The 27119-nt window shown below is 58.1% G+C and overlaps 1 protein-coding gene across 4 annotated transcripts in view; it reads left to right on the top strand.

Moving 5' to 3' along the window:
• SLC9A3 (solute carrier family 9 member A3) overlaps positions 1-26695 on the top strand; it is a 38086-nt gene extending 11391 nt beyond the window's left edge. The window contains exons 2-17 of one of the 4 annotated variants that reach the window (XM_086362339.1): positions 11761-12063; positions 13769-13929; positions 15172-15250; positions 15847-16024; positions 16512-16732; positions 17731-17933; positions 18378-18467; positions 18551-18621; positions 19366-19495; positions 20524-20639; positions 21072-21201; positions 21386-21562; positions 21690-21762; positions 22175-22285; positions 22544-22787; positions 23617-26695. In XM_086362339.1, coding sequence (XP_086218465.1) covers positions 11761-12063; positions 13769-13929; positions 15172-15250; positions 15847-16024; positions 16512-16732; positions 17731-17933; positions 18378-18467; positions 18551-18621; positions 19366-19495; positions 20524-20639; positions 21072-21201; positions 21386-21562; positions 21690-21762; positions 22175-22285; positions 22544-22787; positions 23617-23620 — 2291 coding nt within the window. In that variant the 3' untranslated portion in view covers positions 23621-26695. Of the gene's footprint in view, positions 1-11760; positions 12064-13768; positions 13930-15171; positions 15251-15846; positions 16025-16511; positions 16733-17730; positions 17934-18377; positions 18468-18550; positions 18622-19365; positions 19496-20523; positions 20640-21071; positions 21202-21385; positions 21563-21689; positions 21763-22174; positions 22286-22543; positions 22792-23616 lie in introns of those variants that run through there. The other 3 variants (XR_015149104.1, XM_086362341.1, XM_086362340.1) reach the window with 3 other exon arrangements.
• Positions 26696-27119: the final 424 nt, after the last annotated feature.

Genomic DNA, 27119 nt, shown 5'->3' with positions numbered 1-27119 from the left:
TTCAGGTCCCTCCTTCCTGCTGGCCCCACCAAAAATCTAAGTATAAAGAAAATAAATGACACCATCGCCCTTTTATTTTTTCCTGGCTTGGGAAAGAAGCGTTTAATCCACCTTCCTTGCAGGAATCTGACTTTCATCATTATGGCCGCCCAGAAGGGTCTAGCCTTATCCTCATATGATGAGGAAACCTAGTCTACAAGGGATAAAACAGTAACGTGCTAGTGACCTCAGAACAGAAAGCACTCGAATGTGCAGAAACCCTGACTCTTGATCCCTCAGACAGGTGGGGCTCCATTGAGCAGCCCCAGCAGGGGGGCCATGGGGGCCCCTGGGGGCCAGCAGTGGTGGGTGAGGGGCCATGGGGGGTCCTGGGGACCAGCGGGGGGAAGCGTTGGTGGGAGGGGCAGCATCCAGGGAAGGGTCCTGGGGCAGCTGCTGCACTTGGTCCTCAGCCTCCTGCGTGCTGGGGGTGCAGAGTGGTCCCAGTGAGGGTGTTGGCAGTACTGTTCTCCTCCGGGGATGAGAACCAGCTTCTCATTCCAGCTTCTCTCATGACCTGGTGCCCATGTGGGGTCCTCTGATGGCCTCCCTGCCTTGGGAACCCTTTGCCCTCTGCAGCGCGGTGTCCATATCAGAAATCGATAGTCCCACGGCTTCCTGCTGCTCTGGCTCCGGGCAGTGGCCCATGACAAAGTCCTGGCTTTGGGGGCCATGCTGGGAGCACCTTGATAGTGGTGGCTGCAGCGACAGAGCCGCCACGTGAACGGCAGGCATGGTTTATGACACCTTGGAACATTGACCACACACTTTATCTGCAGAAAACATGTCCTTGGAGAAAACACCTTGCTGAAATTTTTCACATGAAAGTATAAAGGTCGATGGAGGGCTTCCCTGGTGGCTCAGATGGTAAAGGGCAATGAGATGTAGTCCTGCTCCCCTACAGGAAATGTTTGCAGATTCTCCAAGCCCAGCACCACCCCCTCCTCCCGCTCCTCCCCCAGCAAAGTGAAGTGTCCTGTGTCCTGGCTCCAGTGGACTTCAAGGCAAATCTGATTGTTACCCTCAGTCTCCAAGCCAACCACCAGCCCCACTGAGGTTGGCTTGTCTCCTCCCACGATGGCTCCCTGTGATGTAATTAACTTTCTGTTCTTGAATCGTAGAACTGTAAAAAATGCCTTTTCTGGTTTGTTTGGCCTCCAGGGCCACCAGCCTCTAGCTTCCTCATTCTATAATAGCAGAGTCACTGAGTACATGCCATTCTGGGCCCTTTTTACATCTCGTGCAGAGAGGGTTCGTGTGGTGCTGGGGTCTGTGTGACCCTGATGGAAACCTTACTTCTTCCTGCCTTGGCTGTTTTTGCTGGTGTGTGCCTGTCATAGCTCGTGTTCAGTGAATCCTTTTGTGGAGTGAGGTCTCAGTGACCTGATCATCAGCTACTCCAGCAAGCACGCCCTGTGACTGTCTGCATGACCCGTCTGCACCTGGGCCTCTGCCATGGCTCCCGGCTCGGGGCCCAGCTGGAGCAGCTACTCAACCCCCTCTTCTGAGGCCCTGGCCCCTCAAGCTTACCTGCCCTGCACCCTAGTTTTTCCTCACACCTGCTCCAGCTTCACTGGAAGACAGATCAGTAGAAATCATCTAATCTTAAGTATTTCTGAAGTCTCTGAGTTTATATTTTTCATCAAATCAGGGACACTTTTGCTTGTCATTTCTTCAGATTTTTCTACCCCATTTTCCCTCTCCTCTTTCTAGGGGCCCAACTTTACACATGCTGTATCTTCTGTTAGCATCACACACACCACTGAGGCTCTGTCCACTTTTTATCTTTTTCTTTGTACTTTGGGAAATTTCTACTGTTGTCTCTATTTGCTTTTAAGCTTACCTGTTGACTTTTTTTGTATCAGATATTGAATTCTTCAGATCTAGAGTTGCAATTTGGTTCTTTTAGATATATTCTATTTCAAGGGCCAGCAGATTACACCCATGGGCTGGCTGACTGTTTGTGTCAATAGGAGCACAATGGTGTCTGTCTGTTCATGCATGTCATGGCTGTTTTTGTGCTACAGTGACAAATTGAGTAATTGAAAATCAGAATGTATAGCCCACAAACCTAAACAATTTACTATCTGGCTCTTTTAGGAAAAAAGAAAAGAAAAAAACCAAATCCTATTCTATTCCACTGCTGAGATTGACTCTTTGTTAATTCATTACAAATATATTTTCCTTTACATCCTTGAGCATGGTTGCAATAGTTTTTTAAATCCTTGTCTGCTACAAGGATTTAGCAATGTCTGGGTCACCTTGAGGTCTCCACTGGTTTGTGGGTCCTGTTTCCATTTCCTCATATGTCTAGTGCTTTTGCATGGTTTCCAGGACACGTAACTGAGGCACTGTAGAGACTCTATCCTGTTAGCTCTTCTGGAGAGCACTGATTTTTGTGGTTGCTGTTGGTCACTGTTATTTTGCCAAGACTGGGCTGAAACTCCAAGTGTGTCTCCCTGTGGTGACAATAGCTGAAATCTCTGGATTTTTAGCTTCTGCAGGCATCTCAGGACCTGCCTTTTGTGTGTGATTCAAGGGTCAGCCAGATATTTCAAGAGTTCATACAGAATTTGGGGTTTGGCCTGTCAAGCTCTTTCCTTTCTGGGATCTGCCTCCTCCCTTTTCAGTTACTGTGATCACCCTGAGCTCTGATTTTTCAATCCAGTCAGGCTATAGGCTTCTGTTTGAGTGTCGGCTACTCTGCATGACCCCCAGTAAGACCTGCCCTTTGGAAAACAGCCATAAGGAAACATGGAAATTGATTCGTGCTGGTCTCTTCCTCAAAGCGTAGGTCCCTCTGGTTTCTGTCTTTGGGCTCTCTTCAGTGTTGTGGGTGTTTATTCCAGACCTCATAGTCATTAACCAGGGCACAGATGGCTAGACAACTCTTGACAGTGGTTCCTTTGCTGGGACAATGGGAGCGGCTCCATTGGTGCCGTGAGGTGTAACTGTCACAAACTCTAAGTTAGAGCCAGTCATGAAATCATATGAAAGCAGAGCTTAAGTGTGCGCCTCTGTATGTGGAGCTTGTAGAGTAGACTGACGCGGAAGACGGGTGAGAGGGCTCTTGGGGAGAAGGTGCAGCTTGTGGAGAGGGGCTGGTGGCTGCAGACCCACCTGTGGGCAGAGACAAGGCTGCTCACGCGTGGCTTCATTTGAAAACACTGTTATTACTTTTAATATGGTGCTGGAGAAGACTCCTGAGAGTCCCTTGCACTGCAAGGAGATCCAATCAGTCAATCCTAAAGGAAATCAGTCCTGAATTCATTGGAAGGACTGGTGTTGAAGCTGAAACTCCAATACTTTGGCCACCTGATGCGAAGAACTGACTGACTCATTGAAAAAGACCCTGATGCTGGGAAAGATTGAGGGCAGGAGGAGAAGGGGACGACAGAGGATGGGATGGTTGGATGGCATCACTGGCTCAATGGACATGAGTTTGAGCAAACTCGGGGAGTTAGTGATGGACAGGGAGGCCTGGAGTGCAGCAGTCCATGGGGTCACAAAGAGTCGGACATGACTGAGTGACTGAACTGATTCTGAGTGTGTATAATTATATGTGACATCATCAGTCACACTGCCATGTGGTTGCTGCCTGCTCTGTAGGGGACGGCATCTGGGTGGATGCCTCTGAAGACAGAATGAGGGTCCTTGGGCCAGTGTCTGTCCAGAAAGGGGCCTCAGGGAGACCACAGCATGGCTGTAGAGAGGACTGGAGAGTCAGAACTGGGGCCTGTGTGGGTTTGGGTCACTGCATGTGTGTGTGGGGGGGGTGTCCCTGTGTATATGTCTGGGTGTCCTTGTGTCTGAGTGTCTCTGTGTGCATGTCTGGATATCCCTGAGTGTGTGTGTCCCTGGGTGTTTATCTGGGTGTCCCTATGTCTGGGTGTCTCTGTGCGTCTGGATGTCCCTATGTCTGGGTTTCCCTGAATGTGTCTGTGTGTCCCCATGTGTCTGTGTCCTATGTGTATGTCTGTGTGTTTTTGCCTGAGGTCCCACGTGGACCCGCTTGTCCCCTGGAGCAGGCAGAGCCCCAGGCCTCCCCCCCTTCTCTCTGGAAGCGTTGCACTGTTTGGCTGCTCTGAAGCAGGTCTGGATGTACACGTTAAAGTAAAACCAAGGGATTTACCGTGCCTCTGCATTGCGTGGACTCAGCTGAATCTGCTGAGAGATCCTGGGGGCGGTGGCCTCGGACAGCCTGAACCCAGGCCTGAGGTCCCAGGCCACGATCCAAGGGGGTGTGAAGATGGTTGGCAGTAACTTCCCAGCGCCCGCCCTACTCGGGGGCCCCTCCAGAATGGCTGGCTGGCGCGGGTGCCTCTGACCTTTAACATCAGTCCGAGGGTTGTAATTACAGGTCGAGGCACGTGTCCCGTGCTGTGACCATCGCGTGGCTGAGCTCAATTAGCTGTAACTTGCCAGGCCTCCACCGTCAGTGACCTGTGGGCTGGGAGGTCCCTGTGGAAGGCCAGGCTGCCCCAGGCCAGCCTCACAGAGTTCCTGGGGAGCAGCCTCCACGAGGCCCCCGGTCTGTCCTGCACAGAGAGCCGTCCTGTCTCCCTCGGGCACCAGCGCTCTGCGTGGTCCTGGCCACCCCCATAGCTCCTGCCCATGAAGTGGCCTGTGGGTCTCGACCTGGCCCTGGCCCCACAGTGGACGCACACTCGGGCCCCATGTTGGCCCTTGACACGCGAGGTGCTTGAGTCCTGGAAACCTTGGGTGGTCTCTGTCCTCCCAGCCAGTGGGCTTCCTGGCAAACTCGGCTCTGATGGGAAAGGCTGCCCCCAACACTCGCTTCCCAGGGCACTCCCCTGGGACAAGGGCCCTCTGTGTCCATGGCCCAGCTCCATGTCCTCCGCCCAGGCTCTGGGGTGCTGGACGCGGAGACTGCGCGGTGGTGTGGCTCGAGGTGCCACGTTCACTGCTCTGACTTGCTTTGTGGGCCCTTCTGTCTTCAGAGTAAAGGAGATGAAGGTTAGGAGGGTGATTGGGCCCTTGGACACCAGGCCCCCCTCAGGTCCCCCCAGTGCAAACCAGGGTGCTGGGAGGCGGTGGGGAGGAGCAAGTGGCAATCCCGCGACTCCCCCACCATCCTCCCGGCTTCCCCAGGAGACCCAGCCACCTGGGGCCTCAGAGGCGGGAAGGAGAGGGCCCAGCAGGTGCTCTGGCCGCCGGTCATCCCAGTCATCTCACAGAAGCTGTGGCAGGAGTGTCTGTCCTAACCACACTCAGGCCAAGGCTGAAGGGAGGGTCTGGCCCACGGGAACACGACCCCACAGGGAGCGGCCACCCTCCTGGTGGGTGGACAGCATCTCTGGGCTGGCCACAGCAGGTGTGCTGGCCCAGGGCGCTTGGAGCTTGGCCCACTAGCTTCTAAAACACCCATTATGGGCTTAATGGCTGAGCCACTCACAAATTGCCATTTAAAATCAATCAAGTCTTCAGCTTAATTAGCTCATTACCATGCAGACTGCCGTCTGGTGGTCACGGGAGAAGGGGAGCGCCACCCGCAGCCTGACTGCCGGGTTGGAGGATTGCTCGCAAGGAATTCCCATCATGCAGAGACCCAGAGCTACAGGCAAGGACAGAGAACAGGAGCCCCACACCCACCCCACGGACTGTTGCTTCCCCCTCCCCAAGACCAGAAAGACCAACTGGGAACCAGGGGCCAACCATACACTGGAGCCCTCAGACCACAGGGAGGGACAGCCCTGTCTGCCCCGATCGCTAGCTCCAGGCATGGGCTGTGGACCACATGGCGGCAAGCCTGCCTCAGGGCGGCCTCCTGCTGTTGGGGGCAGTGGGGTGGACAGAGCCACGTGATGGGGTGGGAGCGGGAGCAGGGGATGGAGGGCTCTCCTGGAGAAAAACATCAGCGAGAAACGGGAAAGGTCCCGTGGGTTTTGACATCACAGACACAGTAGGGCAGAAGCTCACACTGAGACAGTGTCACAGTGACGAAAGTAAAGACTGGAGAAGAGCGAATGCAGTGAGATCCTAGAAATAAACTACATACACTGGAAAAGACCCTGATGCTGGGAAGGACTGAAGGTGAGAAGGGGACGACAGAGGACGAGGTGGTTGCATGGCATCACCACTCACTCAATGGACATGAGTCTGAGAAAGCTCCAGGAGTTGGCAATGGACAGGGAGGCCTGGCGTGCTGCAGTCCATGGGGTCGCAAAGAGTTGGACACGACTGACTGAACTAAACTGTACTGACCTTTGAAAGTGAAAATGCACCCGTGCACGTGCGTGAAGAGCCACCTGTTGATAAGAAAAGGCTGATAACTCAGTAACAGTAGCAAAGGCCACGATACACGGGTCACAGAATAGGAAGAAATGTCTCCCAAATGAGATCAGACACTCAGCCTCACTCACAATGAGACAGTCAGATTAAATCTCCGGGAGATGCCCTTTCCCACCTGCCTGGGATGAGGGACAGGTGTGCCTCCCACTGTGAGGCGGGTGTCTGTTCAGGACACAGATGAGCGCTTAGCAGGCCCTGCCCTGCTCAGAGGCGCGTATCCAGTGTCGATGGGCACAGAAATTGGAATGGCATGCCCATCTGTCCACATTGTGTGTGTGTGCGTGTGCGCGTGTGTATATGTACGTATGTGTCTGTGGTGTGTATACGTGCATGTGTGTAGTGTGTGTGTGCATGTCTATGTGTGTGTATGTGTGTGGGTTTGTGTATGTGTGCGTATATGTGTCAGAGAAGGCAATGGCACCCCACTCCAGTGCTCTTGCCTGGAAAATCCCATAGATGGAGGAACCTGGTGGGCTACAGTCCATGGGGTCGCTAAGAGTCTGACATGACTGAATGACTTCCCTTTCGCTTTTCATTTTCTTGCATTGGAGAAGGAAATGGCAACCCACTCCAGTGTTCTTGCCTGGAGAATCCCAGGGATGGGGGAGCCTGGTGGGCTGCCGTCTATGGGGTTGCACAGCATTGGACACGACTGAAGCGACTTAGCAGCAGCAGTGTATGTGTGTGCATGTATTTTTTCTCAATGGGTGAAAAGTTCAGATCACTTTTTCTGTGGGTTTTCAGGGTTTCCGTCCAAGCAGGAGCATCTGGTCAGAGGTTAGCCTATGTCTTATCCACCCTTTGTCCAAATTATTAAGGTTTTCTAGTAACCATACAGGAATGTGGCAGAGGATTAGGACTCCGAGTCCCAAAGGGCAGAGTTTTGTTGTTGTCGTCATTAAGGGTCACCTGGCTCCTTGGAACCTTCCTGCCCCGCTGGCCCCACAGCTGCCAAAGACAACTGTGATCTGAGACCCGCCGTGAACGTCTACTTTGGGGAGATGTTTGGCTGAAGAGCAAACTCTGAGCCTGAGTTGAAACCAGCCTGCTGTCTTGGCAGGGGGTGTGCTGGGGTCGGCTGGCACTGGCCACACCTGGCCCTGGACCTGACGACCCTGCAGTGCTGGCCTCTTCAGAGGGGCCCCCAACCAGTGGTCACCAGATGTGGCCCCATGGAGCCTGGCCGGGGCAGGAGGCACAGGTTTCTGGGAACAGCAGCTGGGACTGGCAGGGCGGCCCTCCATGCAGCTTACTCGGGGCTCATTGGGGCTTTTGAGGTGCAGGAGCGGAGGCCACGCGCAGCCCGGGAGAAGCGTGGCCTCACAGCAGCCCAGCAAGCAGGGGACTCAGGCTGCACCATGGTTCTGGCTCTGGGCGGACTTTGTAACTCAGCTCCCAGATGCCAAGTGGCAAGAGGGAAAGGAGAGGACACGCCATCATCCGCGGACTCAGTGAACCCCTGGGAGGCCAGGCGAGAGCCCAGGCCTTTCTGTGACGGCATCACTCCAAGGGAGCAGCAGAGACTCCTGGGTCCAGGCCCACTGAGCCTGGCGTCCAGGTGGGGCCCGGGGCCCGCAGGGAGGGCTCTGGGCCAGGCTGAGGCATGGGAGCAGGCCGTGAAGGAAGAGACGCATCCCTCCGTCCCTGGTGGGCAGCCAGCTGGACACGCGTGTGCAGGGAGCAGGTGCGGCGAGGCCTGGGCTCCTGGGCTTCTGCCTGTCTCCCCGTCAGGGACCCTCCCATCCTGGGCTCGGAGGGCCCTCTGGGGGGGTCGAAAGCCTGCAGACCTCAGGGAGACCAAGCTCAGGCCTCCTGCTGATGGGCAGGGCGGGGCCAGAGGGTTTCCAGGAAGCGTGGCCCCTACTCTGGCCCCCCAGCCCGAGCTCACAGGCAGTCTCCTGCGTGGGCACCTTGGGTCATGCAGCTGGCAGCCCCCCTGTGGGCTGGGAACTGTGTCCCGTGGAAACAATGAGGCGCCAGCCTCCTAGCCTCTGAGATCGTCTGTGAAGGCAGGACCCCACCCTGTCTTCCTGGGTGGCCGCCCTCACAGGACTCCCATGAAAACTATCAGAGAAAGAAGTGGGACCTCGTCCTGACATACAGATGACCTGCTGCTGCCGCGGTGCCCGAGCCCAGGAGGCCTGCGGGCTCCTGGGGGACACCCAGCGGGTCCTCAGGGCCTCAGGGCCCATTCTGCCCCACTGGCTGAGACCTGAGGCTCCCTGAGCTACAGAGCAGGGCCCACTCCTGCCCCACTGCGCCTCAACCAGACCCAGAGAGGACTGTCCTGGGGAAGAGAGATAGACCTTCTGAGATCCAGCATCTAGCCCCCAAATGTCACAGGTCGCCAGTGAGGAGTCAGGCCAAGGACAGGGTGTGGGGCTCCGGGATCGGAACCTAGGTCCCAGGGGGCTAGGGCCGTCGGCCAGGCTGTTTGCTGGCTGGACCTCGTGGACCACACCCTGTGCTCTGCCTCCTCCCTGACCCCGCTGCTCCTGGGTCCTCGCATCTCAGGAGACAATCCTTAGAATACAAAAGAAGACTTCTTAATAAACAGAACTTTGTTTTCCAGTCACACAGTCATGTCCGACTCTTTGCCACCTCATGGACTGTAGCACACCAGGCTTCCCTGTCCATCACCACCTCCTGGAGTTTACTCAAGCTCATGTCCACTGGTCAGTGATGCCAAACAACCATCTCAGCCTCTGTCGTCCTCTTCTCCTCCTGCCTTCAATCTTTTCCAGCATCACGGTCTTTTCCAATGAGTCAGCTCTTCTCATAAGGTGGCCAAAGTATTGGAGTTTTAGCTTCAGCATCAGTCCTTCCAATGAATATCCAGGCTTGATTTCCTTTAGGATTGACTGGTTTAATTTCCTTGCTATCCAAGGGACTCTCAAGAGTCTTCTCCAACACCAAAGTTCTAAAGCATTAATTCTTCGGCACTCAGCCTTCTTTATGGTCCAACTCTCACATCCATACATGACTACTGGAAAAACCATAGCTTTGACTATATGGACCATTGTAGGCAAAGTAATCTCTTTGCTTTTTCATACACTGCCTAGGTTTGTCAGAGCTTTCCTTCCAAGGAGCAAGCATCCTTTAATTTCATGGCTGCAGTCACCAACCTCAGTAATTTTGGAGCCCAAGAAAATAAAGTCTGTCCCTGTTTCCACTGTTTCCCCATCTATTTGCCATGAAGTGATGGGACCAGATGCCATGATTTAGTTTTTCAAATATTGAGTTTTAAGCCGGCTTTTTCACTGTCCTCTTTCACCCTCATCAAGAGGCTCTTTAGTTCTTCGTTTTCTTCCACGAGGGTGGTGTCATCTGCATTTCTGAGGTGATTGATTTCTCCTGGAAATCTTGATTCCAGCTTGTGATTCATCCAGCCCAGCATTTTGAATGATGTATTCTGCATATACTTTACATCAGCAGGGTGACAATATACAGCCTCCATGTACTCCTTTCCCAATTTTGAATCAGTCTGTTGTTCCATGTGGCCAGTTCTAACTGTTGCTTCTTGATGTATATACAGGTTTTGCCAGAGGTAGGTAAGGTGGTCTGGTATTCCCATCTCTTTAAGAATTTTTTTGTTGGGATCCACAATAGTTTGTTGTGATCCACACAATCAAAGGCTCTGATATAATCAATGAAGCAGAAGTAGATGGTTTCTGGAATTTTCTTGCTTTTTCTATGATGGATGTTGACAATTTGATCTCTGGTTCTTCTGTTTTCTAAATTCAGCTTGTATATCTGGAAGTTTTCTGTTCATATACTGTTGAAGCCTAGCTTGGAGAATTTTGAGTGTTACTTTGCCAGCATGTGAAATGAGTGCAATTGTGTGGTAGCTGGAACAGTCTTTGGCATTGCCTTTCTTTGGGACTGGGATGAAAACTGACGTTTTCCAATGCTGTGGCCACTGCTGAGTTTCCCAAATTTGCTGGCATATTGAGTGCAGCACTTTCACAGCATCATCTTTTAGGATTTGAAATAGCTCAGCTGGAATTCCTTCACTAGCTTTGTTTATAGTGATGGTTCCTAAGGCCCACTTGACTTCACATTCCAGGATGTCTGGCTCTAGGTGAGTGATCACAGTATTGTGGTTATCTAGGTCATTAAGATATTTTTTGTACAGTTCTTCTGTGTAATCTTGCCATCTCTTCTTAATATCTTTTGCATCTGTTTGGTCCATACCATTTCTGTCCTTTATTGTGCCCATCTTTGCATGAAATGTTCCCTTGGTATCTCTAATTTTCTTGAAGAGATCTCTAGTCTTTCGCATTCTATTGTTTTCCTCTATTTCTTTGCACTGATCACTGAGGAAGGCTTTCTTATCTTTCCTTGCTATTCTTTGGAACCCTGCGTTCAGATAAGTATATCTTTCCTTTTCTCCTTGCCTTTCACTTCTCTTCTTTTCTGAGATATTTGTAAGGCCTCCTCACATAACCATTTTGCCTTTTTGCATTTCTTTTTCTTGGGGATGGTTTTGATCACTGTCTCCTGTATAATGTTACAAACCTCCATCCATAGTTCTTTAGGCACTCTGTCTATCAGATCCAATCCCTTGAATCTACTTCTCACTTCCACTGTATAATCGTAAGGGATTTGATTTAGGTCATACCTGAATGGTCTAGTGGTTTTCCCTTCTTTTTTCAATTAAAGTCGAATTTTGAAGGAGTTTTGATCTGAGCATGAGTGAAAAAGAGAACTATCTCAAACACCCATCTCTTCTGTCAATATTCCAATTATTTTGAAATCAGACTTAACACAAGATTCTTACCACTTTTTCCTTGGAGTCTTAAAACAAAGGAGAAGTGGCCCCAATAGTGGGACCTTCCTTGAGGTCCTGGCAGGGCTGATGGGCAAGGGGGCCGAGGGGTCTGACTGTTCGTGGGCAGACCTTTGGAGTCCTGCTGTCCCCAAGCACATGACTGTTGTGGTGGGGGTGACTGCAGCTGGGGTGCCCTGGAGTGCCTGGCCTTATAGGCTGTCTTCCTGGAGGGCAGGGGGACATCCTGCATGGGGGTACTCCCATGCAGATACGGTGGGGCTTCAGGCAGGGTGGGGGTCCAGGGCACCAGATACAGCATGGGGGGTGAGGTCAGAGGGGGTCCGTGGGGCCTGGGGCGTGGGGGCTCTGCTCACCTGGCCTCTGTCAAAGCAGCCACGCAGCCCCTCCAGCCTGACTCTACCAGGGGGACTCCCTGTGAAAGGGGGCCATTTTCTGAGCAGGAGGCAGGAGACCTCTGAGGACAGTGTCCCAGGGCTGGGTGGACCAGCAGGGCCTCTCAGCTGCATGAGCGCGGGCGGGAGGGAGGTGGCCACAGCCCCAGGTTGGGGCCTTGTTTCCTGAGCTCAAGTCCTCTCCGTGGAGCCAGGCTGGCCCCCTGACTTTCGCTCCCCCCACAGGCTTCCACCTGTCCCACAAGGTCACCAGTGTGGTCCCTGAGAGTGCCCTGCTCATCGTGCTGGGCCTGCTGCTGGGCGGCATTGTCCTGGCAGCCGACCACATCGCCTCCTTCTCACTCACGCCAACGGTGTTCTTCTTCTACCTGTTGCCACCCATCGTGCTGGACGCTGGCTACTTCATGCCCAACCGGCTCTTCTTTGGCAACCTGGGCACCATCTTGCTGTACGCGGTCATCGGCACCGTGTGGAACGCGGCCACCACTGGGCTGTCCCTCTACGGTGTCTTCCTCAGTGGCCTGATGGGTGAGTGGGTACCACCACCCGCCCAGGGGTGGGGTGCTCTTGGAGGGTCCTGGGGGTCCTCGGGGTAGGCTCCCAGAAGCTGCGTCTAATAAAGCACAAGACAAAGAACACAGACTTAAAAGGAGAGTGAGTGTAGGGGTCATTCAGAGATGTCACCAGTGGCCACTTAACCCTCCTGGGTTTTAATTCATCAACAGCCAGTCCACGCCCATCCTCAGGCCGAGGCATGTGTCCTGCTTGGGAATGAAGTCTGGTCCGACCAGGTTGGCTGGTGGGTGGGGTGTTGGGAACGAGCCGGCTGCTGTCCCTCCCCCTTGACAGGGAGGTCGGGTCCAGCCTCAGACCCCAGGGAAGGAGGAGGCGACCTCTGGCAGAGGGCAACACCTGAGCCCCACGCCCATGGAGCCCAGGTAAACCTGCCCCTGCGCAGAAGGTTGGGTATCGTTTCTACTCAATCCGGCGGGGAGAAGGCGGGCAAGCCTCTCCTCCATCATGTGGGATCTGTGTCTGCGGCTCTTCCCCTGCCTGTGTTTCCTGCCAGTTGGTTACTAACCTCAGCCCTGGCGTACCTCTGAGGTGCACCCCACCCACCTGGGAGTCGGTCATTATCCACCCGGGAAATGAGCAGGTGGGGCCCTGCTCACTAAGGCCGAGGATACGTGCCGAATGGCACGGCCCTGAACTCAGCCTGGTTCCCATGTGCCTCTGGGCTCCACGGGCTGAGCTCCTGGTGTTGGGGGTGACAAGGGAGGTGGGGGTGCTGGCACCTCCCTGGGCAGCAGTCTTGGCTCAGCTTTGGCCTCAAACACTTCCACCAGCTGAACCAGACAAGGGACAGGCCCTCTGACAGAAGAGCATGCACTCCCAGCACTCCCAGTGGGGCTCACGACCTCCCTTGAAATCACAGTGACAAAGAAGACACATTGAGAAACACATTGAGGGCTAAGGCACCCCATCTGCAGGAGTCACCTAGGACTTTGTCCTCACCTCTGGACAGTGCGGGCTTCCTCAAGTCCCCACAGCCATCCAGCACCACCCCCAAGCCCAGCCATGGAAGCCCTGCAAGGCTGGCGTAATGCCAAACACACCTGGCCAGTTCTCCCCAACGCCCGGGCCACAGGGGCCACGCAGGTGACATTAGACTGCCATCCCTGGTGGAGCCCTCAGGTAGTTGGGACAACCTAAGGCCACTTCTGGCCCCCAGGCCCAAGGGAACGTTCTGGGGTTTGGCTCCCTGAGGGGCCACAGCCGTCTGAGGCCTGTGCTCCGTCCTTGGGATGGAGTGGTCACGGCTGGGTGTCAGCCAACGTCATGGAGCAGGGCAGCACCCAGGGGACACCCGGAGCCCGGCCCTGCAGCCGGTGGACAGGGATTGGTCTCTGCTGTCAGCCCGCTCCCGGCTCTGAGGTCTGCCCCAAGGCTGGGGCACACCACCAAGGAAGGGTCAGCCTGGGTGGCCACAGGTGGGCCAGGCAGCAGACGTCCTAGGGGCATCTGGGCACAGCAGCCCAGCACCCAGAAACCCCGGGCCACCAAGAGGCCCCACGGGTGGGCAAGGCTGAAGTGGGGGAGGGTCCTGGAACACGCAGTCCAGCAGCCGTTGAGCCCACAGTCCCGTCCCTGGGACCTTCCTGGCAGGGCCGGTGCAGGGAGGACTGGCCCTCCAGGGAGGAGGGCTCCCCCTGACGGTCCACTCGTCTTGCAGGAGACCTGAACATCGGGCTATTGGACTTCCTCCTGTTCGGCAGCCTGATCGCCGCTGTGGACCCGGTGGCTGTGCTGGCCGTGTTTGAGGAGGTGCACGTCAACGAGGTGCTGTTCATCATCGTCTTTGGGGAGTCCCTGCTCAACGACGCTGTCACCGTGGTGAGTGCCCAGCAGGATGCACCTCCCGGTCCTGCTTCAGGGTCTCACTGCTGGCATCCCAGCTTCAGCTGCAGACCGGGTGTCTGCCCTTGACTGTGGAGTTGTGGGTGATCACGGTGTCATGGAGATCAAGGAGGGGAACTCAGCCAGGCCCAGTGTGCCCGCGGCCTGAAGGTTGGCGGTCCATGTCGGCTCTGGGTAGCCCAGAGAAAAGGGCAGCCTGTCCGGATATCAGAGGCCATCCTCCCCACGCTGGCCATGGGCTTTGGAGCAGTGCGGTCCCAGGGGCAGCACAGAGGGCCGGTCAGCGGTGTGGCTGAGCACCTGCCTGGGGTCTCCTCAGCCCTGCCGGTTCGCAGACTTAGTGGGCGTCCAGTCTCCTCTTTGCTCTAAAAGCCCTTCAGCCTCCACGTCCCATAAACGCGTGAACTTCTGCTCAAGCCAGGAAGCTCCTCCCTGGCTCCTATGAGGCTCGTCTTCCTTACGAAGGAGGAAGCGGGAGAAGCAGGGCGCTGTGCTCTGCTCCCCCAATCTTCACAGCTGTGGCATCCCTCCCACACAGTCCCCATGCAGCACCACCAGATTTCCTTCCATAAACACAGCTTTGCGATCTGTCCCGTGAGGGCCTTCTCCCCCCTGGAGAGCACAGACCTGGAGACACAGAAACATTTCTTCCCAAGGGCCCCACAGCCCCCCGACCTGGGTCGCCCCCAGGCCCCTCCCCTGGACATGGAGCCAGTGCATCCTTCAGGAGCTTTGCTCAGAGCACAGCGGGCACCTCCCACACACACAGCCCCGCAGCCTTGGATGAGGTGTTTGGCATTTATCGCCACGTCATAGCAGGATGAGGTTTGAATGTCAATAGGCAAAGATGCCAGGGGTGCCTCCCCACTGACGGGGGCCACATAACGGCAAAGTCACTGCAAATGAAACTCTGGGTGTGTCTTGGGAAGCAAACTAAAGATCATCACAGCAGGCTGGCTTTGTGGCCGCCCTGCTTCACTGAGGGCGGGAAAGGCCAGGTTTTCTCTGAGAGTTCTTGTTCCTCCCAGACTGTCCTCCCGCCCCAGACCCCACACTACTGCCCCAGATGAGTTTCCCCCAGCGGTTTTCAGTTTCCCTTCAGATTGCTGCCATGGTCTCCTCACTCGGCCCAAGTCTCACTAGGCCTGGGGCCCAAGACGGGGAGGAGTCAGTGCTGACCGCAGGCTGACGGGGTCCTGTCTGTCTCTGTCCCCGCAGGTCCTGTACAACGTGTTTGAATCTTTTGTGACGCTGGGTGGTGACAAGGTGACCGGCGTGGATTGCGTGAAAGGAATAGGTGTGTGGCTGGCGGGTTGTGTTCCAGCGGGGAGCCAGGGCCAGTGTCTTCTCCGGAACATGGACCCCATGGGGCAGCATCTGTGCCAGGCTGGAACCCACAGCCTGTGCAGGGAAACATGCTTCCATTTCAAAGTCTCGGTGACAGGCCCCCTCCCTCCCCGGCAGGTTCCACTAATCTGGTTTCCTAGGCCCCAGCCACCCTGGGCGGCGAGGATCATTGCCCCCACAGACCCACGGGAGGACGTGGATCCTGTTTCCGGGGTCCTGGGAATCCCTCTGGGCAGGGACAGTTACAGATGGCATTCCTGGGAGCCCAGGGCCTGGTCCTTGCTGTCAACCCCCCACCAATGCTCCTGGTCTCAGCACTGCCCCCGCGGTGGGGCAGCTGGGCCTCGTTTGGTGCAGTGCTCTCCCCTCCCCGTGGAGCCAGAGCCTCTGTCCGCTGAAAGAATCAGCCTCTTGTTTGCTGAGCTGCTGGTGCCTCTGGGGTCACCCGGGACCTCAATGGGGAACGGTCAGTCAGTCAGGCCAGCTCGCCCACGCCGCAGCCACAGAGGGCCGCTCAGAGGCCAGCGGCACTCCTTGTCCTTGCAGTGTCCTTCTTCGTGGTGAGCCTGGGGGGCACGCTGGTGGGCATCGTGTTCGCCTTCCTGCTCTCCCTGGTGACACGCTTCACCAAGCACGTGCGCATCATCGAGCCTGGCTTTGTGTTTGTCCTCTCCTACCTGTCCTACCTCACGTCTGAGATGCTGTCCCTGTCGGCCATCCTGGCGTGAGTGCCCCCTCACTGGCCCGCCACCCACCAGCCGCTGCGTGCCCGGCGGACCTGCCCAGGGGAGGCCTGGCCACTTCCCCGGGCGGGCGGGAACTCCCTATGGGGGAGAAGAATTTGATCTATTTAGTCTTTTAATTAAGGAGTTGGCGTCTTCATAGAGCGGTCCAGGGGCTGCAGCGCCTGCTCTGCCCCCACACAGCCCTTCCCAGGGCTCTAACCCTCAGAGCTGCCCCCCTTCCCTCCAGTGTGGGACCCAGGCCCCCAGAGGCCCACAAACAGTGTCAGGGTAGCCAGTCCAGGGCACCAAGGCCCTAGGAGGAGCCCTGTGCTCACAAAGAGGAGTGCTGATGAGTAGCAGGGGATGCTTGCCCCGGATGCAGGGGCCCCAGGGTGCTGCCTTCCGGGAGACGGGCTTGAGCCCCACGGGGTCTGGTGGGAGCTTAGCCCTGGCCTGAGCGCTCATGGCAGGCTGTCCTATGTGCAGCATCACCTTCTGTGGCATCTGCTGTCAGAAGTACGTGAAGGCCAACATCTCAGAGCAGTCAGCCACCACCGTGCGCTACACCATGAAGATGCTGGCCAGTGGGGCCGAGACCATCATCTTCATGTTCCTGGGCATCTCGGCTGTGGACCCTCTTATCTGGAAGTGGAACACAGCCTTCGTGCTCCTGACACTGCTCTTCATCTCCGTGTACAGGGCCATAGGTGAGGGTGTGCAGAGCATGGGGGGTGACGGAAGGACAATGGGGAATGATGGGGGGATGATGATGATGGGCGGATGAGGGGACGAAAGGAGGGTGATGAGCATAGTGGGGACAATGAGGGGGATGATGAGGATGATGGAGGGTGATGGGGATGAGGGGATGATGGAGGGTGATGGGATGGGGGGACGATGGAGGGTGACAGAGGGGTGAAGGGACATAGTCAGCCAACAGCAGGGATTGGCCACGGGGAGTCTGCAGAACCAGGGACACACATTGGCCCCCAGCCTCCAGCCCTATAGCACAGTGAATGACAGGTTCAGGAGACCTTGGGGAACCTAAGGCTGGCCAGGACATTGGTCACCCTCAGTGAATGGACAGGCCTTCTCAGTCTTATAGCCTCATCACTGAAATAAGACCATCTTGAGGTACAAGTGGAAGATTCCAGAAGCCAGGGGAACCCACGTGGCTTCCCACTGACTTATTCTGGATGTGGTCACTTGGGGACAGTGTCAGTCACCATGGCACATGAGAGGCAGGAGCCCCTGCGGCCCCACCCAGCCCTGGTCCCTGGTCCCTGGTGTGTAGTGCTGACCCAGGGCTGGGGAGGGGAGAAGGCAGTTGGGTGACCCCCACCTACTCTGGCTGCAGTCGCTGGACTGAGGGCTCAGGGAAACAGAGGCCCTGTGGTTGGGTGGCCTCTTGTCCTGGAGCTGCTGGGCAGTCACATACATGGTCACACTGAGACCTAGGAATTTCCAGAGCAGCTGGAGCACAGCTTGGGGTGCAGAGGCAGGTGGGGGCCCAGAGAGCTCCAAAGAGGACAAGGGACCTGTGGGCGGGGCTACGGTGGTGCCTGCTGGTCCAGCTCTCTTGCTTGCTCGCTCGTGGGAGGAGGCAGCTTCCCAGTGTGACTCCTCCCCCACTGCGGCTGCAGGGGGTGATGGCGGGGACAGAGGTGCTGCATCTCCCCCAAGTGCTGAGTGCACGCTGCACCCACAGGGGTCATCCTGCAGACCTGGATTCTGAATCGGTACCGGATGGTGCAGCTGGAGATCATAGACCAGGTGGTCATGTCCTATGGCGGCCTCCGAGGAGCTGTGGCCTATGCCCTGGTGGTCCTCCTGGACGAGAACAAGGTCAAGGAGAAGAACCTGTTTGTCAGCACCACCATCATTGTCATCTTCTTCACCGTCATCTTCCAGGTACAGGTGGTGGAGAGGCCTCACCCTCCCAGGTGCCAGGCCTAACTGGGTTGATAATTTTAGTAACTAGGTGCAGTTTTGTAGGTTTTCATGTGGCCCCACAGGAGGTACAGCACGATTTGGCCTCAAAACCTCCTTCCTTGGCCGTTGCTGGTTAACAGAGCCCCAGTTAATGTTTCATTGACCAGGAAGGAAAGGGCCCCGCTTTGCCTGGCTCTTGGCTACTCTAAGGAGCTGGCCAGGGGCGTCCAAGGACGTCCAGTGACCCGCAGGTGGCAGGGCCTCCTCTGCCAGGAGGTGGGCCCAGATCACCTGGGTCCTGGCCAAGGGGTGGCCCCTTCTGCCCCTTTGGGGTAGGTGGGCTCAGGATCAGTGGGCCACAGTGGGGTGTGGGTCTGGGGTGAGGCCTGGCCCAGCCTCAGGGTCAGGGTGCCTATCTTCCAGGGCCTGACCATCAAGCCCCTGGTGCAGTGGCTGAAGGTGAAGAGAAGTGAACAGCGAGACCCCAAGCTCAACGAGAAGCTGCACGGCCGGGTAGGGAGAAGGGCCGAGGCAGGAGGGAGGAGAAGGAAGGGGCTGTCCAGGTGACGCTGACCCACTTGCCTCTCCTTCCAAAGGCTTTCGACCACATCCTCTCGGCCATCGAGGACATATCAGGGCAAATTGGACACAATTATCTGAGAGATAAGTGAGTGGCTGCAGTGGCCCCTGACAAACTGAAACAGGAAAATTCAGAGGCACGTTCATCTCAGTTGTTAGTCCCCTTCTTCTTTAACCAGCGACTGTAGGACCCACAGGCTATAGAGCGAATCTCTGGCATCACCATGACCCTAACCCCACTGAGCCCCAGTGACCTCAGAATACTGCCCTCGGAGGACCCAGAGCCACTCACCACCTTGTTCAGGTCCCCGCTTCTCCCCTCCTGCCCCCGGAGTCCCCCCAAGCCCCTTCTCCTAAATACTTCTGCTTCTCCTCCTGGGACTCCCCTTCCGCCTTCCTGCCCCTGGAGCCCCTTAAACCCCTTCTCCTCCTAGAATCCTACTTCTCCTCCTGGGACCCCATTCCCCCCTTTAAATCCCCCCCTCCTCCCATCTTCCTACAGGGTTATGCAGTCAGAGGAAATCTGCATGACCGCATTACAGAAGAAGGTTAATCCCACTTTCATGCACACACCATGACCCTGCCGTCGGACAGGAAGGTAGAGCGGCCACAGGGCCGTGAGGCAGCGTTCAGCGGCACATGGAGGGTCATCTCTTTCACTTCAAAGCTTGCCTGTGTGGCTGTCACAGTAAATAGAAACTGAGTATCCCACCCAGCAGCTACAATGCTGTGTCCACCACGAGTCTGGATGTTGCTAGGGTTCCATCCCAGGGCTTCACCCGGACCCGTCCAAGTGCTGACCACTATTGGTTTGACCCACTCGTCCTCGCAGGTGGTCCAATTTTGATAGGAAATTCCTCAGCAAAATCCTCATGAGAAGGTCGGCTCAGAAGTCTCGAGATCGGATTCTGAACGTTTTCCACGAGCTCAACTTGAAGGATGCCATCAGCTACGTGGCCGAGGTATTGGCCGTCTCGTCTGCTCTTTTGTAGGAGTGTGGGGGGAGGGCGGGAAGAGGCGAGACAGACCCGTGTGTGGACAGTGCTGGGGTCTGCACCCTGAGGCCCGGGCAGGGGTGGGGGCAGCTGGTGGGCGACACACGGTCTTCTTGTTGCCCCAGCTGCAGTTCACCTGAGCTCAAGGGCCCTCAGGCACCCTGAAAGTGGGGTTCACCACAGCTCCCGCTCTGCGGTGCTGGGTCGGAGGTCACAGACCCCAGTGAGCACAAGCTCCAGGCTCCAGCCGGGGCAAGGCCATGGGTGGAAGGCCTGTCTTCTGCACCTCCGACCAGCTGAGGAAGTTCAGAGCAGGAATCCCAGCCCCTCTGACCACAAGCCTTTGAGGCCTCGCTGCCTCCCTGGGGCTGGGAAGGTGGGTGGTGACCCCTGCTGGCTGCATCCTCTCCTGGGGACCCTCTATGGCTCCCAGTCCCCACTGGTGACAGGCTCCCAGCAGGGCACCAGCCTCCCTTCCCCCCCTGCCGCCTGCCACCTTGGTGCCTATGATGCAGCCTGTGGGCTCCTCTGCACCGTGGTTGTGCCCGTGAGCAATCCCCACAGCACCAGCTTTGCCATAGCAGGTTGGCCCTCACCTGGCTGCCCTCCCCAGCTCCACCGTCTCCCTGGAGGGCCAGCTGCTCTCCTAGGGCACCTCACTCGGCAGTGTGACCTCCACGCCTGTGGACTCTGCTCTGCCTGGTTTTCGTCTGTCTCTGGAGGCTGGGGTTTTTCTTCTGGGGAAAACTAGGGCAGCTGGTTTGGAGCCTCCATGGGGACAGGGCCTCTTCTCCCATCCTGTGGGGATTCCCCACGCTTCCCAAAGCACCAAGTCCTTTGCACAAGCCTCTGTGAGCCTCCCAGCTCCAGCGAGGCCTCCACCGTGGTTTCTGGGGTCTTGGCTCTCCCAGGTGCCTCGGGGTCAGTGAACAGCACCCCAGGGTGGGGCTCCCTGGGGCCAGGCCAGTGACTGACAAGGCCACCTCCTCTTGCAGGGAGAGCGCCGTGGGTCCCTGGCTTTCATCCGTTCCCCCAGCACAGACAACATGGTCAACGTGGACTTCAGCACCCCACGCCCCTCCACTGTGGAGGCCTCTGTCTCCTACCTCCTGTAGGTCCCCAGAGCCGCTGTGGGCCAAGCTCTTTCCAGGCTCCCCGACCAAGCCACAGGCATGGCCAGTGGGCCTCTTAGGGCTGCCCACGTGGGAAACAGGGCCAGAGCCGGTGGCGTCTGTCACCTGTCGTGTCAGTTGGCTGGCTGGAGTGAGGCAGTAAGCCAGGGTCCAGCAGCCTACTTAAGGAGCGCCCCCTCCCCCACCACCAAAGACAGGGGTGCTGGTCCCAGATTCCAGGCCTCCAGCCTCTGTCCTGCCAGTGCAGGGCAGTTCTGGGCATCACTGCTGGTGCTTTGGAGGGGCAGGCACGCTGTGGGGTCAGTCTTAAACCGGAGGCGGAGAAGGTCTCACCGGGATGACCCCAGGCCCCAGAGGTGCAGGCGGGAGGGCAGGTGGTTGTGCCCACTTGCTCACCAAGGCCCCCACAGGAGGGAGAACGTCAGCGCTGTGCGCCTGGACATGCAGTCCCTGGAGCAGCGGCGGCAGAGCATCCGGGACGCGGAGGACATGATCACCCACCACACGCTGCAGCAGTACCTGTACAAGCCCCGGCAGGAGGTGGGTGTGCCCTCGCCAGAGCCGGCACCCCACCCGTCCTGCCCCAGGGCAAAGCACGTCCCTACTTAGTGCAGGTTGCTCCTGGGAGACTAGGGGTTCAGGCCTGCATCCGGGGGCAGCCCAGGCCCTGCGGACACGACCAGCTCACCCTAACCACCCTGCCTCCCCCACCCCCCCTGCACAGTACAAACATCTCTACAGCCGGCACGGGCTGACCGCAGATGAGGACGAGAAGCAGGACACCGAGATCTTCCACAGGACCATGCGGAAGCGCCTGGAGTCCTTCAAGTCGGCCAAGCTGGGGATCAACCCCCACAAGAAGGCCGCTAAGCTGCTCAAGAGGGAGCGTGCCCAGAAGCGGGTGAGAGGGCACACTTGGGCAGGCACTACCGAGGGGGCACCCTGGCGGCAGGGCAGAGGCCTCCCTGGGGTGGACAGGCAGATCAGACAGGACCCAGAGCTGTGAGCGGTTTCCTTCTGCTCCTCAGAGAAACAGCAGCATTCCCAATGGGAAACTGCCGATAGTGAGCTCCCTGCAGGACTTCACCATTAAGGAGAAAGGTAGGCTGGGCCATGGCTGGACGCTGGTCAGCAGGAGCTGAGGGGCACCTGAGGGCAGCCGGGTGCCGACAGCTGTACTTCCAGGAAGCCCGCCCCCTCAGCACCAGGGCTGTCCCCACAGGCTGCAGCCACTCTGGGGGCAGGGCCGCGACCTGGGCTTCCCATCCCCTTCCTCTGTGGCCCGCCCCCTTCTCCAGTTGCTCCTGCCCCTCCTCGAGAAGACCGAGCGTGGTCCTCTCTGCCCAGCTCCATCGTGGTGTGGCCAGGTGGGCACCACGGTCCACTGAGCTGCCCAGAGGTGGGGGGGGGGGCGGGTGGCAGTGAACGGGTCCGGGGCAGCTGGTCAAGGGCTCGGACGAGGTCATCTGCGCTTCCAGCCTGTGCCCTTACGCTGTCCCTTCCCTGTCACCAGATTTGGAACTCTCAGACACTGAGGAAGCCCCCAACTATGATGATGAGATGAGTGGCGGGATCGAGTTCCTGGCAAACATCGCGCAGGACACAGCGACAGACTCCCCCTCAGGTGAGGGGGCACGGCCCTCCGCTACCCACAGGTGATCCCTGGCGGGAGGCCCAGGCGGTGTGCGGGCACAGGCAGAGGCCTCCGCTCTGAGAGAGGAGAGCGAGAGCCGGCGCAGGGCCTGAACCCCAGAGGCCCGAGACCTTCCAGGTGACCTTCCGTGTGGCCGAGGACGAGCTGCTGTCTGACCCAGGGCCGCTGCCTCCCTCTCTGCCCTTCCGGTGAGCGAGGGAAGCTGACGACCGCCGCCCTCTCTCCTAGGAATTGACAACCCTGCGTTTTCCCCGGAGGAGAGCCCGGGCATCCTCTCTGGGGTGCCGCCCTGGCTGTGTCCCGGGGAGGCAGTGGTGCCCTCCCAGAGGGCCCGCCTGCAGATCCCCCACTCCCCCGGCAACTTCCACCGCCTGGCGCCCTTCCGCCTCAGCGGCAAGTCCGTGGACTCGTTCCTGCTGGCCGACGGCCCCGAGGAGCAGCCGCACGCCGCCCCGCCCGAGTCCACACACATGTAACTGGCCCGCCGGCCCCCGCTCTGTCCCCCGCTCCTCTCAGCGCCGCCTCAGCCCCGCGCGTCGCTCTCTCAACCGCCGCCTCCGCTTCACTCTGCTCTCACCAGCCTCAGCCTCTCTTCCAGCCGCGCTTCTTTCTTCAGGCGCATCTGACTTCCTGCTTCTCCCGCGAGCGGGGGGCGGGGCGTCCCCGCTGAGTGAGGGTGTGAGGGTCCCGCTGTGTGAGGGTGTGAGGTCCGCACTATGTGAGGGTGTGAGGGTCCCGCTGAGTGAGGGTCCCGCTGTGTGAGGGTGTGAGGTCCACACTATGTGAGGGTGTGAGGGTGCCGCTGTGTGAAGGTCCCGCTGTGTGAGGGTGTGAGGTCCGCACTATGTGAGGGTGTGAGGGTGCCGCTGTGTGAAGGTCCCGCTGTGTGAGGGTGTGAGGTCCGCACTATGTGAGGGTGTGAGGGTGCCGCTGAGTGAGGGTCCCCGCTGTGTGAGGGTGCCGCTGTGTGAGGGTCGCCTGTTCCGGGCTGTCGGTTAGGAGAGCGCTGGCTCGGGGACCCTGGCACCGAAGGGCACGAGCTTTTCTCCCTCAAGGCCCGCGGCCCCGGAAAGCCCGGAGGAAGCGGGCTCGGCAGACACCCTCACTCGGAGGGCAGTGCAGCAGGCGGAGCAGGGAGGGGTCCCCGAGGCCCGGCTCGCCGCCTCAGGCAGGCGCCCGTCTTCTTCCCGCAGCTTCGCCTCCGGGCCTCGCACCCGACTTGGGCCTGGGGCGTGACCCCCGTTTCCTGACTAGGCGGGGGGCGTCGCGCCGCCCTGCGCTCACGCCGGCTCCTCCCGCAGGTGACACCGGCTCCGACGCGCCGCTGACCGGACGCTCGTCCCCGCCCGCCGTCGAGAAGCCCTCTCGCGCGCGCGCCTCCAGCCCGGCCCCGTCCAGCCCAGCCCCGCCCAGCCCCGTTCAGGCCCCGCCCACGCCGCGAAGCTCAGCGCCCGCGGCACCGCCCGAGCCCGATCCCGCGGCGGGGCCCGCGCAGGGGGCGGGGCCGGAGCGCCGCGGGCTGCTGGGCGCACACGCGCGGTCGGCGGCGGCACGCCGCGTACACAGCCGGCGCTCGTTCCAGCGGCCCCGCGCGCGCCGCCGCCCCGCGCTGCTCAAGCTGGCGTCGCTGCCGCCGTCATGCCACGCGCCGCCGCACGCGCTGGAGCAGGAGGAGACGCCGCTATGACTGCTGGCCCGCCTCCCCCTCCGAGGTCTGCAGGCTTGACGTCGCCCCCGGGGGTGACCCCCACGGCCGCGCCCCTAGGGGCCTCCACTCCGCCACGGCCGCGCCTTCGGAGGGCTCCACTCCGCCACGGCCGCGCCCCCGGGGGCCCCCACTCCGCCACGGCCGCGCCCCCGGGGGGCTCCACTCCGCCACGGCCGCGCCTTCGGAGGGCTCCACTCCGCCACGGCCGCGCCCCCGGGGGGCTCCACTCCGCCACGGCCGCGCTCCCCGGGGGGCTCTGCCCCAATCACGGCCACCCTCCTAGGATCTGCACCCATTACCTCGCCCCAGGGGATGACCTTGACCCTCACGACCTCGCCTCTTAGGGGTTTCCACCTGCTCCTCCCAGCCGAGCCACCGTCACTGCCTGCCCCCACGCATGGTCTCCACTCCTGCCACAGCTGCCCATCTGGGGGTCTGCTCGCATGGCCATATTTTCTTGGGGTTGTGCCCTCCGTAGCCTCACTCCCAAGGGGTCTTCTGGTGACCTGGAGTAGCCATGGACAATCACTGATCCGGTTAGGTGCTGGGATGTACAGGAGCTGAACTCGGGACCAAATGAGCTGCAAGATCTGAGCCGAGGCATTCCCTGGGGTTCCTGTGGAGAGGCCTGCTGCGGGTGGGAAGTGGGCGTGAGCCTTCCCCACCGTCTGGGAGGCTCCCTTGTGGGCCCTCTGTCCACCTGTCCTGGATTTGAGCTGAGCCGGTGTTTGTGTATTGCTGTTTCCATGGTCACCCCTGACTCAGGGACAGTTTCTGCTTCAGTTCCTGCCACCTGTGTCCATTCTCATCAGCTCTGCTGGGAAAACGACCCAGATGAGACTTGCCCACCGTGATACCCACCCAGGCTGGCCTCTCCCAAAGCCCCCCTGGACTGTCAGCCCCAGGGTGGGGGGAGCCCTGACCCCAGGGTGGGATGTGACTACTGACCAGGTCTTTGAACTACCTGTCACCTTAGGGACCGTAGGCACGGCTGCAGAAGCATCTTTTGTTTGCTCGTCCTTTTCATGTTGAGATTCCCAGAGCGTGATGCTTGCTCACCCAGCACAGACCCAGCCTCAGAATGGGGGCCTCTGGGCACCAGGCCCCAAACTTCCCCAAGCCCCTGGTCTGTGGCCTGAGCTGCCTCACCTGATGCTGGACGATGACCCAGGCTGGGTTAGGGGTTGCAGTGACCCAGTGGGCAGGCCCACACAGCCCCAGCAGACATGTGGGCCTGTCAGCAAGCAGTCCTCTTTAGAGTCACAGCTGGCCCTTGGAGGCCCTGAGTCTGCTCACCACAGAGAGGGAATGAGGGGGATTGGACCCCCTGCACCACACCCACCCCACCCTCAGGGGCTCAGGTGCGTGGCCTTGAACAGAGGCCTTGGTCCTCACCCGCTTCTCAGGAGGGTTTGGAGGCAGTCAAGGAGCAGAGGGTTGGGGCTCCCGGAAGCTTCTGTGCAGCAGCTCAGCCCTGCTCAGGGAATTGTTCACTGTGCTGTGACCACGTCCTCTGTGGGTCCTTGCAGCGCCCCACCCCCCCGCCCCCCCGCCACTCCGACCATGGCAGTTCGCAGGGCCCCAGTGGCCCTGGTGTAAAGTCTACACTGAGCTGTTGAGGGAAACCGGGAGCAGCAGGGAGGGTGGCTGTGGCCCATGTAACCCAGAGACGGTCTGTAGGCTGATGTGCAGGTCTGCTCACCACCCAAGTTGCTTGCTCAGCTGTCACCGGGACAGGAGTGACGTGGTTTGCAATGCTTGTTCTCACATTCACAGCCACTTTGACCCACTCTCTTGAGTACAAGAGCCAGCCTTCATCTGTCCCACAAACCTGGCGGAAGGCACATTCTCCATCCACTTCTGCAAGGGTGGTTCGTCCGGAGCAGGCGGGCTGGTCCAGGCGCCACAGCCCAGCCGTCCAGCATCTCCAGCTGCCTTAACAACTCTCTTGGACCGCTGGACCCAGATCTGGTTCCTCACTGCAGGGCCAGAGGCTGAGACAACCACTTGACACTGTAGACACTAAACTTCTGCCTGGCCGACCTCCCCTGGGCCAGCTGTGCCGTGGGCAGCAGGCACTGCCTGTTGTCAACATGCACAGGCTGAGCAGTGTCCGAGGTTCCAGCGACACATCCAGCCCGAGAGACTGTGTTTGGTCTGTGACACAGCGTTATAAACCGTAGTACTGTGGACACATTTCATAAATGAGAATCTGAGCTGTTCTTGTCATTGTAAAACAGAATGTAAACAGTCTTATGAATGTATTTCCTTAGGAAAACTGTTGTAAAATTTTTTATTAGGAAGATTATTTATTTAATACTGAACTTTGGCCGACTTTGTGATACAAAGTACACAAATTTAGGAGTCATTCTCTCACTTCTACATTTTCTTGAAAATAATTTTAGTGCAGTGCTCAATGAACTATTGATTTCTATTGTCAGAGGAGATTTAATGGAGAAATTTCATTGAAGCTGGAATGGGAATGTATTTTACATCATGAGTGGTGAAAATTGTGAATGCTGGTTTTGTGAATTTAACCCTGTCAAGCTGTGTGACCCTCATCACGACCACGTGCCTTAAAGCACTGCCCGTGTGCTGTCAAAAGTGTCTGGGCAGAGCCCACCCAGATCCTGCAGCAGCCTGATCAAGTCTATTAAAAATATTACAAGATACTTTGGGTGAAAACTTTGTTTACAAGTGAGATCGTATCAAGAAGGTCTTGAGGGGCCGCCTCTCCTGCAGGCATAGTATTCTGGCACTAAAATTAACATGCATGCGCCTCGTGTGTGTGTGTGTGTGTGTGTGTGTGTGAGTGAGGGTCATGTGGATGCATCTGTGTGTGTGCGCGTAAGGCTCAGGGTTAGTGCAGAGGCTGAGAGCACAGGCTGTGTGTATGAGTGAGGGTCATGTGGAGGCATCTGTGTGCGTGTGCGTGAGGCTTAGGGTTAGTGCAGAGGCTGAGAACACAGGCTGAGCACCAGATATGTGTGTGTGTGTGTGTGTGTGTGTGTGTGTGTGTGTGTGTGTGTGTATGTGTGAGGCTCAGGTCTGGTGCAAAGCCTGCAGGCAGAGCCTGAGTCTGGATGGGTGTGTGTG

Source organism: Bos grunniens, chromosome 20 (assembly GCF_055505025.1).
Source record: "Bos grunniens cultivar Pamir isolate PY7600 chromosome 20, Bosgru_T2T1.0, whole genome shotgun sequence".
NCBI lineage: Eukaryota > Metazoa > Chordata > Mammalia > Artiodactyla > Bovidae > Bos > Bos grunniens.
The sequence above is the reverse complement of the archived record's forward strand: the minus strand, read 5'-3'. Positions and strand labels throughout refer to the sequence as shown.